The sequence below is a fragment of the Pseudonaja textilis genome, chromosome 1 (assembly GCF_049901715.1).
Source record: "Pseudonaja textilis isolate UNSWEBS1 chromosome 1, rPseTex1.2, whole genome shotgun sequence".
NCBI classification, from domain to species: Eukaryota; Metazoa; Chordata; class Lepidosauria; order Squamata; family Elapidae; genus Pseudonaja; species Pseudonaja textilis.
Genome location: NC_141990.1, coordinates 106,164,429 through 106,179,186, shown reverse-complemented (window position 1 = coordinate 106,179,186; position 14,758 = coordinate 106,164,429). Strand labels below are relative to the sequence as shown.

The window sequence follows — 14,758 nt, the reverse complement described above, 5'->3', positions numbered from 1 at the left end:
CTGTAATACATAAAATACAAATGAAGTGCTGTAATGGTAACACATAAAATCCAAAAGAGAAATGAAAACTTTTAATGGACTGAATCTTCAGACCCTTGGCAGCAAAAATTCTAAAATTGGTTTCCTATACCTGCACCTGCATTCTGACTACTGAAAGTGCAAATAGGGAGGTTCCTATCAAATAGGTAGAATTTACCTTTGCAGAAAAACCTGAGGCCTACCACATAACTCTCAGCTTCCTACAAAGTTTAGAAAGTACACATTTCACTACTAATAAGCATATTTTAAAGGCATATTTATTTATTTAATCCTGCCTTTATTATTTATAAAAAGCTCAAGGTGGTGAAGGTATCTAATACTTTTTTGTCCCCCTATTTTTCCCCACAACTATCCAGTGAGGTAGAATGACTGGCCCCAAATCACCAGGTTGGCTTTCATGCCTAAGGCAAGACTAGAATTCACAGTCTCTAGAATACTAGCTAGAATACATTGATCTTAAACTCTAAAAGCCAGCCTTAATCACCTACACTTTTATATTCTATCTAAATATAAAAAGAAAGAGGAAGGATAATCAAGGATAATAGGCCTAAGGTCAGGCTTGTAACTTATCTGTATAACTTAATGTGGGGAAAGATTCATGGTTGTAAAGAAGATGTAACATCCATATCCTTCTTTTCTTGAATCTTTGAAAGGACTCCTTTCTAACTGCACATTAAGTCCTCTACTTCTTGACTATGATCTATAACCATGGCCTTTTATTTCTATCTAAATATAAAAAGAAAGAGGAAGGATGATCAAGGATAATAGGCCTAAGGTCAGGCTTGTAACTTACCTGTATAACTTAATATGGGGAAAGATTCATGGTTACAAAGAAGCAAGGTAAAGAAGATGTAACATTCATATCCTTCTTTTCTGGAATCTTTGAAAGGACTCCTTTCTAACTGCACATTAAGTCCTCTACTTCTTGACTATGATTTATAACCATGGCCTATATAAACTTACACAAACAATAACTGAACATTATGGTAAAAAGATTTACTATGGTTTACAATCTAATAAGCCTTTGAATGGTCACACTGAAGTCAGTAATTAAACCTTCACCCAATAAACAGAATATAAATCAGAATTAGACAATTCTATCTAAAACTAAATTCTTCTCCTTGGAAATAAGTGAATTAATATTGTGGCTCTAAACTTTATAAAGGAATTTGTCATAGAAGCAGTTATTTAAAACAGAATCATAAAATAAACATAAAACACTTGGGACTTTTTATGTACCCAATTAAATTTTAACATTTTATATATTTCTGTATATTATTGCCATATATATTTGCCATGTCATGTGCACTCTGCAATTGTTCAAATTTTCTCCACTACTTCTCAAGACAACCAGCCAATGCAGATTTATAAAGCTTCTCTGCAATAGTTAGTTATATCTGTTCCCTGAATCCACAGGCAAATAATCACTGCCAGTGATCATATAATACAATGTTAAAAATATGTGTTAATAAATCTTTCAACTGGCTCCTCATTTAAGAGTAATTTTTCATGAATTGAGGCTCATAAAACTCTTTAAATATCTCTGCTAAGTATTAATTATATTTCCAATAAAAGACTGTTTGGTTAAACAAGCTGTTATAATGTAATTCCTATTTTCCTACAAATCAGAGGCTTCGCACTCAAAAACTTAATGTAAAAGGCGTATTTCTGTTTCGCGTTTCTACTGAATGGTAAAGACTCAGATTTTGAAAGCATCTCACCTGAAGAGGTTTTTTTTTTTTTTCAAGAAAGCCTTTTAGAAATGAAGGCCTTTTGAACTGAATTGAACTCTTCCAAATTGTAGTTGCTTACAAGAGACTATAATGTAAATTCAGTAAGTCTCTTTCATAAATGAAAAGAAGGTTTTGGGTCCACACTATTAAGTAGCCTAAAAGCTTTTAGTTCCTGTAGTTCCTGATGTAATAATAGTTGAATAAGCGAAGAGATAATCTGCTATCTTTACATAATAAAACGGTAGCAATAGAAAAATGCTCTCAACAACACTAGGAGGAAGTTTTTGTGACAATTATTGATGGACACACACACACACAAAAAGAGTCTCCGGTTTATTAACTGAAAAATTTCATTTCACCAGTTTTGCCACTGAGTCAATATAGCACCCTACTTATAAATGAAGGATCTACTTGCCAGATGTGGCAATTACATAATTTATTGAGTGAGAATCCATACAGCAATACAGTGACCTGGTGAGCAGGTTTCATTACTGAATCAGTTCTTGGTATTCAAGAATAGGAATACAGCTCAAACAAGTATAAGGAGAACACAGAAAGGGTCAGAGGTCAAATTCTGCAATACACGTTTACAGATTTTAAAACAGGGACGATGCTAGGACAGCTCTTACCATTCCATGCAATGCATACACAAGATCTTCTGTTAACATAAGGTACTCAAGTTTCTTCACCTCATCCTGGCCTTGCTCATGTGAAGTGTTAGCGTGCAAAACCTTCAAGGTGTCAAACTGAAAGACCTGACAGCAAAAGAGTGCTGATTTACTAGAGCAGGAAAAAGATAGTTTTGTTGGAGATTGTGTTTCCTGTTTCTTTTTAGTATTTAGAATATAAGACATTTTTATTCTTGGCATCACTTTCTAATAGTTCTGATAGATTGTAATGGTGTGCAATGTTCATGTGAACAACAAAAAAAACCCATTCAGGATACTTACATATGTTTCTTTGAAGTATTAAAATACTAAATCACGTCTGCTTACATAAAAATGTACAGAAACATTATATATCTATACAGAGGAAATGTGTTGTCTGCATAAAGAACCAGAATTCTTTGGAACATCTCCCTCTTTTTTTCTCTCTGTCCTCCCTTCTCCTCTACACACACACACACACACACACACACACACCCAACCAACCAACCAACATGCTGCTAATAGGACTCATTTTCCAGTTTCAGTATCTCCATTTGTCCAGCCTCTGTGAGGTGAGATAAAAGTCTTTTATAGGCTTCTCTGTTAAGAAGGAAAACAAACAAAAGATATAACATTTTAATTAAAACTAGTGTCATAGAGCTTAAGAATCAGTCATGTCATTCTTTTGCCATTGTAAGCAAACTGACAGTACTTCTTTTCTATAATTTTGTACTGTTTAGTGCAAGTCATGAGATTATTTCTATTTTAGATTGATTTTTTTCAGTTATTGAAGCAACAGCTTGAGAGCATGACACTTTTAAGCATTATTTCAAACAACCTCTTCCCTTACTGTTAATGTCACTACATTAACAGATGTTCTAGTTTACACCTCTATAATTCTCAGGCATATTGTTCTAGAATTGGAGGAGTTGTAGCACAACATTAGCTTGACCAAAGTTCTGCTACAGAAGTCAGACTCGCTATTGGGAACAGCTGTGAGAGAATTTCCATTTAAAACGAGCTACAAGTCTCTCTTTCTAGATTTACACTCTTTAATCATCATTGGGAAGAGCTGTCTCCAACCCAAGAGAAATCCTTTGTTCTTAGAAAGTGGTTGCCACCCAACTTATAAAATATTTATGTCCAATTCATTTATTTAAAATATTCTTTCCCCACGTTTCTCTTTAAAGAGAACTCAAAAACAGCTTTTTTAGATATAAAGACTGCAGGGTATAATCTAAGCTGAGACACAGACTTCAGAAAAGCCTGGAAAAGACGGCCAAATAAGAATGCAGAACTTCCAGAATATACTTTCACAATTTCAACCAAGTCCTTTTGAGTTGTTTGAGGAGGAGCACCACTTGTTTTGAGCAACATATACTATACCCTCAATCCCATTTTAGTTACATAATGCGAGCACTTAATCAAGGGATCTTGAACCAAATATGCATTTCCAACCACCTAAGGTAGCCATTAAAAAGAAGGGGCCCAAACAAGGAGGGATACAGATAAGAACCTGCTGAATGGCCTTTTCTTCTGGACAGAATCATCCAAAATTTGTAGATTATTATTTTACAACCAGAAAGAAAAGCATACCAGAACAACAGAAAGAGCTAACTAGCAACAGGAATTGTATATTTATATTATGTTGTTGTCAATTTCTCTGCACTTAGGAAACAAGTAAAGGAAGTTAATAGAAGACTAAATTGGCTTTATTTTCCACTTCCATTCCTAAAACAGCATCAGCATTGTTTCAAAAAAGATTAAAACTGCACCAGTTTAGAGCACGGGTCATTTCATATTCAATAAAATGACAACTTAATTTGTGATTAAAATCACAGCGCCTTACTAAAGGCACACGATTTTCTTTCAGTTCAGAAAGCTTGTTTTTTCATATATCTATCCCATAGCAGCTCAATATTAGAATATCTGGTTTAAGGGTAGCATATTTCTTACAGCAAGAGTTTCAAACCTGCAATGCATATTGATTAGGGAGTTCACACAACAAAAGGCATCATGATGATTCCAGACATCCATTTACTGCTGCATTTGTGTGGAAACTGAAAACAGGAAATCAAATTGGCCGGGGGGGGGGGCGAGAGGAATCCAAATGGATTAATCTCTATATATGAAAGAACTAAGTGGAAAGAGCTGTGGGTAACTGCTGCCTGAAAGAAATATGCACCATCCTTCAAACGCAGCTTTTGTAAACAATGAGTGGACATCTCTTTGTTGCTCTAAAGCAACCATAATCCCCAAACTTACCTTTGCAAGGTGTTCCTGCCAAGGCCTTGTTTGTATTCTGAATTCCTCAGGGCCTCGGTCATGGTCGGAATCAGACAAATCACCAGAGACTGACTCAGAACCGCCACTGTTTCCAAGATGCTATAAACCTGATGATCATAGACAGTAGTGTAATCTTGAATGAACTGCCTGTAGGTGGAGAGAAAGGCATTTATTGCAAAGATACCTTTTCGGTTTTCAGAAAACAGGCTCAGCCAAGAAATGCTTGCTTCTATTTGAAAAACAGTCCAGCGAGTATCTAAATGGATGCTATCTGGAGGCAGAAGGAAAGTAACAAATACACACAGTTAAGAAGGTGCACACAAACCCCATAATCCCTTGCGGGGTGGAATCTGGGCAATTGAATGGAGCTGAGTGTTTACTGTCCGGATGCCCTTCCTGTCAACAATGCAGTGTTTTATTCTGCATATATTATCAGTGTCCCCAGAGAGAGAAATATTTGCCTCTACTTAGGACTGAACTCACAGCCTCCTGCTTGTGAGGGAGCTCCCTTTCTAGGCCACCGTACCACTCAGGCGCACGTATGTGTTTGTGTGTACACACACAAATATATAATTTTACAATTAAAATATCAATATATATGTATAATTTATTATATATACAATGTGTATATAGCACACATAATTGAAAGCATTTCCAGAAATTCAACATTACACAAAATCATAATTTCCCCTAATCGCAGTTTAGAACAGGGATAGAAAAGTCCCTTTGTCATCCAACTCTGAGGCTATTATAAAATCCAGCTAGTATCCTCAAGAGCCATCCTAATGAAGGGCTAAATCCTGTTCAGAATTGTGTAAACATGCCCTTCTCAATCCTTAGGAATGTCTTTTCCAAAAGTAACACTTAGCACTTCTTTCAGTACCAATTGTTATTAAAGCTCTGTGTCAAGTTTAAAATGGAGTTCCCAAGCCAAAACATTCTATCCTTATTTTAATAGCCATTTGATCAGCTTGCCTTTTAATTATTTAACAAATCTAAATTAGAGCTCTCTGTATTCTTTAAGTGAAGTCTGCATGAATCATGAAAAGAAGCGGTAGAATTTTTATCTGTTCCCTTGACTGTATGCACTTTTTTTTTTTTTTTTTGCCTATGATTCCAGGCAACTTGGTGGACAAATCAATGCAGTTTTCTTTTCTTTTGGGGGGAAAAGTTGCTGCCTTTTACCTAGGGCTGACACAAAGTGACTAGTCCAAGATCACTCTTTTGGCTTCTACAGACAGTCCTTGACTTACAATCACAATTGCTACTGGGATTTCAATCCCTAAGCAATGAAGTATTTAAGTAAGTCGTCAAGTGATCAAACCCAATTTTACAGCCATTTGATCATTAAGTGAATCACATGCTCATTACATGAACCCAGTTTTCCTTATGGACATTTGATTGTGTGTTGTTGCCGGGAGGAGTGAGGGGTTACTGTTTTTCATTCTGTCATTTTGGGTTCTTTATTATATGTAAGCAGCCTAGAGTCACTGAGAGTGAGTGGGCAGCCATATCAATCTCATGAATAAATGTGTGCCCAAGTTGCAACTGTGTGACTGTGGGAGTGGTGCCATGTTTGCAACTTCAATAACAGGTCATACATAGGTCATATAATAGTCATTATATAGGCTATTTTTCCAGCATGTTGTAACTCTGAACTACCTTTAAACAAATGCAAGTCAAGGACTATTTGTATGCTTATGGCATGACTAGAACTCATTTTTTTCCAGCACTTAGACAACACAAAATCGTTCTAGTTTGGCTAATCTGAATTCATTTCTGAAGTTAGAGATCTTGGTAGGGTAATCCCTAGACAGAAGCTAAACCCACCATTTGTTTCTGATCCCTGTTACTATGTCTCTGTCTCACTGAAAGTGTATGAGAGTGTCAATTATTATCCAATTATATTGGATAGCTGTCTGAAGCGTTTATGTTTTCAATCTACAGCTCTGGATATTTGGGGAATCTCCTGGAGAAGATCTTGGGGGGCAGGCGGTGTATAACCAAGAATCACAGAGAAAAAAAAAGCTATTGTACAACGATGAAAAAATACAGAAGAAATGCATCTTCTATTCAGCAGTAAGAACATCAGTAATCCAAGTTAAAACTATCAGATCTGTCCTTTTATTCAAAACAGAAGTGTGATTTTTATCCGCAATTTGCACTTGCTATCAATTTCTTCTCTAACAGTTATAATTGAAGGTAAGTGTTTCTGACAGAACAATACTTCTTAGAAATCTAAATATGACTTCTCATTCAGTGTTTTAAAAGCTGATTTTTTTTAACATGGAATGGATTCTGAAACAGGCACAAGGAATTTACACATGGACAGTAGTTAACATCATTAGGTTAGATATTTATAGCTAAATAAAAAGTCTGGCAAGGGAGGGATGGATACACATTTTTGCAATAAAAGCAAACCATACAGGCAGGCAGTTCAGCAAAACTGTTAAGGATGCAGCATTCCAGTAATCTGGTCATGAGGTAATGAAGTGTGGTCTCCAAATGTAGGGAATTAATTTACTATGACATAAGTGTGGCAAGCCCATGACATTACTAAATTTAGTATCTTGGTAAAATTGGTCTTGCAGTGGCAACAAGGTGAATTTAAAGGAGTCTGAGACCATTTTTTTTCTTCACCACCAGACAACCCGTGACCCTTTGGGTCATCGTTTCGGAGATATTTCCTTCCCAGATTTCTCAATGCCTTCGACAGTGGCAGAATTTGTAATATACCTGGAAAGATCTTTAGAAAATCAGATATTCAGAGATGTATCTGCTCTGAAAAAAAAAAGCCCATGTTGAACTGTACAGCACAAACATCAGCACAGGAAATGTTTGATAACATTTTGTATTATGTCATAAATTGTTTCATGGAAATTTTTTTGCTATAAAATGTTTTATAAAAGTTTGTGCCAAATTTCAATTTCATTGAGAGTTGGGGGGCCCAGATTTTTTTTACATTCTGTAAGATAGCCCATTTGAAGTATCTTGCTTCAATTGTTGTCCCAGTATGCATCATTTTGGCCACTTACAGGTTTCGTGAATTAGTGTTTTAGTAGTACATAGAAAGATGAAGGAAAAGCAATAAAATGGCTGAGATCAGGGGTATCCGTAGAGGATGATTTTAAAAATCAAGATGGTGGCCATAATGGTGAAATCAATCCATCTTGACTTTTTGGATCATTTCCTGAGGATAACATGGATAAGATGCAGCAATAGCTTTGCCTGAAGATGACAGTAAATGGATGGAAGAATCCTTTGGATGGCCATGCTATGACTATAGAAAGAAATCAACCACACCATGGAAATGAAGTACAAGACATTTGGAACTTAAAATATTTAAGCCATCCCATTTTAAAACATTAAAACGTGTTGTTTATTTTTATTTACTTCTGAATACTTCAAACATTATACTCTCTCCTATTTTCTCCACATGAGGAAAGGTGTGAGAGTTGGGTAGAGAGAAAGTAAATAGTCCAAAGTCACCAGATGGTTTCCATGTCTATGAAATAACTACACCATACAGTCTCCTGTACTAGTTTCTAGTGATAGACAACACAAAATGTTTCTAGTTCACACCTTAACTACTATGTCAAACTAGTTTTCAATTTTAATTTGAAATTTGAAACAGGCGATCCACATTTGTTGACAGCATTGCAATACTGTTCCAGCTGTATCAAATGTCTTCTGCTCTTGAAAGTTTTGAGCTTGAAACATTTGCAATATAGACAGACAATAATGAAACATTTACGGTAAACAAGCTCTTTCTGAGCTTGTAATGTTTCAAAGCCAAAGCACTTTAGATACCTCTACTGTGTGGCTATTTCACTGTTATTTAAAGCATGATCAGAGTATAAATCCAAAATACTTGGAAAGGACCCAATTTGGGAAAGATAACTTTCAATATTAGGAAACAGTAACATTTATTCCTACGCTACACAAAATTTGTTCTGATGAATTTCATGCTCCTCCATTGCGGGGGTTTGGAAAAATCAGGAGGCCTCAAGCTATAAACTGAAGCAAAATAATCTAAAGTTTTGTGGCTACTACAGATAGTTACTTGACTTACAATAATTTGTTTAGTGACTGTTTGAAGTTACAATGGCACTGAAAAAAGTGACATAATTTGTAGACAACTGTTGTAGCATCTCTAGTCATGTGATCAAAATTTGGGTGCTTGACAATTGGCATGTATTTATGACAGTTGCACTGTCCTGGGGTCATGTGTCCCCATTTTCAGCTGGCTTGCAACAAGCAAAGTCAATGGGGCAAGCCAAATTTGCTTAATGGCCACACAAGTCCCTTTAACAAATGCAGTAATTTGCTTAACAACTTTGGCCAACAAAAAACGGGTCATAAAGTGAGGCAAAACTCACTTAACTGCCTTGTTTGGCGATTGAAATTATGGGCTCAACTGTAGTCGTGAACCGAGGACCACCGTACAAGTTCTATTTACCACTTTCTAATCTCCCACCCTGAAAAGTCTTTACATCTTTATTGTAACAAATCTGCAGACGATCAAGAATATTTGTCAATGAGTGAGCAGTGAATGCAGTGGGATTTCACATGGCAGTGTATAATTCTGCTTAAAGACGAAGCTTCAACATACATTAAAACTCCTTTATCTTCAGGGCTGCAACTGTGACGATCTCCCCTCTAGCATTCAATATCTACAGGGGGTGGGATGTGCGTGTGCTTCCTGATTTGTTGGCCAATCCACACAATAAACCATCTTGCCAAGAATGAAAGTATACAAACAACCCACATCAAATTATGTTAGGGATAATTAGTTGCTTAAAAGAACATGTTTTCTGTCAAATGCTTGCAATCATTTCGGTGCCAGTTGGCTAGTGTTCTACTTACCTAAACACAGAAATCAGCTGGGTGGCAAGCTCGCCTCCTGGCCTTGCTTGGCAGCCTTCTACCAAGTATTGTAGTATTTCCGTAGAGAGTTTTTTAACTGCAAGAGACAAATTGCATCGAGCCTTTGAATAGCTACATCAAAAAGAGCCCTAGGAAGTTTAGGAAATGATTGGGGCTGGAGAGTTTCTGGCATTATGATTCTGAGTGACTCAACGGCCTAATGAATGTAAAGGGTTTAAAAGGAAGGTGCCTAATGACGTAATGGAATAAATAACCACTAAATAGCTGGAGACTGAATTTATACACTAAGGCCTATGGAATTATAGAGAAAGTCCAACCCCTTCGAGATATCGTTATCTTAATTTTTGCTGTACAGAATTCTGAAGTGGCACATGCGAAATGTATCAGCTTTAGTAGGTCTGTTCAGGCCTCATCTTTCTCGTGTACACATTAACAATAGCAGATACACTTATGTACAGGGGTGGGATTCTACTGGTTGTGTCCACTTCTGTAGAACCGGTTGCTCTGAAGAGCAGCAAACAGAGAGCATACATAGAACCAGTTCTATGTCTGCTGTTGTTTTGGCCCACCCGCCTGCCCAGGCTCTTACCTGACCTTTATTTCCTGTGTTTTCAACTGCAGCTGCTTTGCGCGACACAGCTGTGGTTGAAAAAGCAGGAAAAAAGGGCTTTTCCAACCGCTGCGCACTTGCACGCAGCGCTACTCAGCTGTCCGGGCAGCTCAGCAGGTCTTAAATTGCATGCACATGGTGCAGAGCAACAGAACCGGTAGTTATACCGGTCGGATCCCATCCCTGCTTATATACCACCCCACAGTACTTTACAGCACTGTCTGAGCACTGTCTACAATGTCAGCATTATTTGCATATTTTCCCCAACAATCTGGGTTCTCACTTTACTGACCTCAGAAGAATGGATGGCTGAGTCAACCTTGAACCCTGTCAGGATTGAACTTGAGGCTGTGGGCAGAGTTTGCCTGCAATACTGCAGTTTGACCACAGCACCACATTAACTTGAAACAAACCATTATCTCTCACCCCAATAAACTAAATAGTTAAAACGGTAAACTGAAATATTTTGAATTTTAAAAGTACTTTAACTCAAGGGTTGTTACCATTAATATCATATGAATATTCCAGAAGCATGACAATTAAATCATTGCAACCACAGAAGAGACCAAGCAATTCTCTTTCTAGAGCAGGGGTGTCAAACTCGCATCGTCATGGTGGTGTCACGTGACATATTGTGACTTCCCCCCTTCACTAAACTGGGCGTGGTCAATGCATGACGTATCTGGCCCGTGAGCCACGAGTCTAACAGTCTTGTTCTAGAGGGAATCTTGATTAGCAACTTAATCCAGGGCCTGGATTCAGCAGTGGCTGAAGTGCCGCTACCAGGATTTCACCCTAACTTTGTATTCTGCTAAAATTGTTCTAAAGGGCACTTCGCCCAATGAGAATTGTTTCTTTTCTGCCTAGGAAGCAGTTCTAGGCAAAGCAGCCAACCCATGTGAACTGAAAATTTGGTAGAAGAAGGTTCTGCATGACATCCAGTTTGATTTAATCCCCTGAGATCAAGATAGATTTCATAGTTGTGAAATTTTTTTTGAAGAGGAATAGTAGTAGTACAAGTAGACCTTGCATAACCACACTAATTAGGGCTGGAATTTCTATCATTAAGCAAAGTGGTTTTTATACAAAATATCACGTGATTCTGCTGCTTGGTGACAGCAGTTCCGACAGTCCTAGTTGTTAGACAAAGACCATGCCAGTTTTAAAAGAGGACCTCACATTTCTTCTGCCTGTGGAAGCTGCTAGTTTCTCCTCCTTCCTCCCCAGTTGGGACAGTGAGCACCTCTTTGGTAGATGAGGTTCTGTCACCCTTGCTGCCTATATCCTGGGCTCATGAAGAAGGAGAAAGAAGACACCCAATGTCAGCCAGGAGCATCAAGGGTAGGTGGCAGCGGAGTGCAGGATTGGGGGTGGGGGGTGGGGAGTTAGGCAAGTGGGACATGCACCTTGTGGTTGTAAATGTGGGCCTGTTGCCAAACGCCTGATTTTTCATAATGTGACCACGCTGTAACTTCAAGGATCAATAATAAGTACCATCTGTTCAATGCTATTGCAACTTCCAATGGTCACTAAGCAAGGACTGCTTCTGCTTCCTTGAGCACTGGTTAGCTGTCACTAATCAACCAAACAATCCAGTAGGTTGTCAGATCCCTATATCTGCTATTCTTTAATGGAAGAAGAAGCGGGGGAAGTTGGTACAAGTAATCCTTTTTGATGTAACCTGAGTCTTGTATTGAATCTGTATAACTTGCACATGATATACAACTGGGGACTGGAGTCCAGATGCCTGGAAACTTGTCACCTCTTGGAGAGATAGCAACAGGAGAAGGGACCATAAAAATTCCAGCTCTGAAAGAAACTTCCTGGGAAACTTTTCTAAGATACGTTCCCAGAAAAGGGGAGGGGGATTAACATGTTGACTAAATCCACATCAGAATAAGGGGAGTGGTTCTAACTCCCTTTATCTACACTGTATGCCTGGAGGCATCTTAGATCCCACTTTGGCTAGTACCTGGATCACTTCCTTTCAATAAAGAATTCCTTTTGAAGTTCCTAGCTTTCAGAAGTTCATTCTTATCAGTTGAAGAGGAAAGAGTCTGGTCCTTATATAGGTATTCGTCATATTTCTTCTTGCATGTCTCTTACATAGCTGGAAAACTTTTGATTGTATGTCAGTATAGAACCTGTTTCTTCTAAAGTTAATTCTATAGCTAGGGTTGTAAATTTGGAGTTTAAGAAAGAAATGCCAGAATTTTTTTATCAATTTAGGTCAGATTATATCGGTGATTGAATGATGCCTGTGGCTGATTCAAGACCGTAACTATCTACTACAGTTGTAAGTCCCTTTATCACTCACAAGTCTATTGCCAGATTGGAAAATCTTTTTTATATTCACAACCATCCGTATACATTATCTTTGAACAATGGAGTCTGTGATCTCTTTCTTATCCTTTCTGATATTCTAATGCACCCCTATATAGACAACAACAGAAGCTCCTAAGCTTACCTTGTGGTTCATTAACCAATATGAGGCACTTTAAGACAGAAGGCAGCAACATCTCAACATCACATATTTCAATGCTTTTGGTCCTTTGCAATGCTTCAAGAGTGAAAGCTAACACTGATCCTAGGCGAGAAGGAGGGGCATTACCTTTGAACTGTAGATAATTTTCACTGGAAGAAAATAAAAAGGAATCAGTCTCTCTATCATTCTTTAGGATAAGTGAGAACTACGCAAAGGTGCTTTTTTCAAGAGGCAACTGGACTTTTTGATTTTTCTTTGAGAGCTGAAGAAGCTTCTTAGATGAGAAGAAAAACGTCTTCAAAGAAAAACCGGAAAGTCCAGTTGCCTGTTGAAAAAAGTATCTTTGGGACAACTATGACCTAGAATGATTGAGAATCTCCATATACATGTTTGTATAGTCTTCAGCTGCATTTTCACCCAAATAATTTTACATATATGCAGTATGTTCTGATGGAGTTAAATCAATCCAGATACTTTGCAGCTAAAAAGTTCTGGTCATTTTTTTTGCAATATCATGCTTGTATCACTTTCAGAGTAAAGACACCACAGCTTTTTTTCTCCACCAATTTAGCTATTAAACATTCAAATGCCAACCGTTGGGTTTTATTTTCTGGATGCTACCTGATGACTTGGACAGAGGTCTTGTGTAGATGAATGGCTTCTGGAGCAGAACCGCACAAGGCCAGCAAGATGGGATGATGCCCGGCTCGAGAAGACAGAAAAAGAAAACGCCCCAAATACTGGCGAATCACATCCCGTAGCAATTGGTTCAAATAGGCACTCTGACTTTGAGACTGGCAATGGCAACATACAAAGGACAAGCCCTACAGAAGCCAGGGGGGAGGGAGGGGGAAGAAAAAAAGCACAAATTTGCCACATTCAAATTGTGAATGCAAAACATCACTAGCATCATCAGGACATCAAAGGAATCTTCTGAAAATAGACTCTGTTGGAAATGTCTTGATGAGAATTCCTGACAGCATCACTACTCCGATGTGTCTTAAATTTCGAAAAAACATCAAGTGGGTGATTATTTCTTAAAATGTACAAAAAAGGGATGAGATTAAAAAAAAAAAGAACGTATTTCCTATCTCTGTATTTGCTATTGGAGATTGATCGTTTCCACCTGCTTTTTGCCTCATATCTAGGAGCAAGGCTTTTTCTAGAGGCAGGCAGGAGGTTTGCCATAAAGATTATTAACCTATCATGTGACCCAGGTCTTGTGACTGAGGGTGAGAAATTTGAAGTATCTTCTGAATGTTCTTCTCTGTTCCTTTTTATTTTTGATCACACATAGATGGGCAAAGATTTTATTTGTATTCATTTGTATCCTGCCTTTATTACTTTTACAAATAGCTCAAGGCAGAGAACATACAGTATTCAACACAACTTCCTCCTCCTCTTTTCCCCACAACAACCCTGTGAGGTGGATTGGTTGAGAGAGAGTGACTAGTCCAAAGTCACAATTTTGTTAGGCCCCTTAAAGAGAATTATTGAACAACTTTTTATTTATAAAGAGAATGTTAGTATTGTATTACTGATAAACTACTGCTATGAATAAAGTAATGAATGTTGATATTCCTATTCTTGATTTAATGGTATGCTATATTTAGTTTTTGATTCATTTTAAGTAAATGGTAATTGAAGTAATGAAATGTTTCATATACAGTGAATTATTTTTCTATACTATATTGTAAGCATAGTCTATTGTTTGGAAATATATACTATACAAATAAAATGAGCCAATAATATGATCTCAGACTATTTCAGTTTGGTGTAGTGGTTAAAGTGCTGACCTAAAAACCAGGAGGCTATGAGTTCTAGTCCCACCTTAAGCATGAGAACTGACCGCGTGACTTTGGGCCAGCCACTCTCTCATAATCCAACCAACCTCTGATGGTTGCTGGGAGGAAAATAGGAGGAAAAAGTACTGTGCATGTTTTCCACTTTGAGTTACATACAAAAGCAATACAGGTGGGATAAACAGCTAATCAATCAATTGATAAATAAATTTCAAAGATTACATGACTCTAAAATTTTAATAAAAAAGAAATATTTTAAATACATACAC

General features: G+C 37.5%; 1 protein-coding gene across 2 annotated transcripts in view; it reads right to left on the bottom strand.

The window, feature by feature from the left end:
• Positions 1-2,193: 2,193 nt before the first annotated feature.
• Positions 2,194-14,758, bottom strand: part of MMS22L (MMS22 like, DNA repair protein) — an 81,992-nt gene continuing 69,427 nt past the window's right edge. For both annotated transcript variants that reach the window (XM_026726492.2, XM_087913888.1), the window contains exons 21-25: positions 13,309-13,511; positions 12,670-12,836; positions 9,572-9,668; positions 4,685-4,852; positions 2,194-3,019 (exon numbers count right to left, since the gene is read on the bottom strand). In XM_026726492.2, the coding sequence (XP_026582277.2) occupies positions 2,938-3,019; positions 4,685-4,852; positions 9,572-9,668; positions 12,670-12,836; positions 13,309-13,511 (717 nt within the window). In that variant the 3' untranslated portion in view covers positions 2,194-2,937. The remainder of the gene's footprint in view (positions 3,020-4,684; positions 4,853-9,571; positions 9,669-12,669; positions 12,837-13,308; positions 13,512-14,758) is intronic.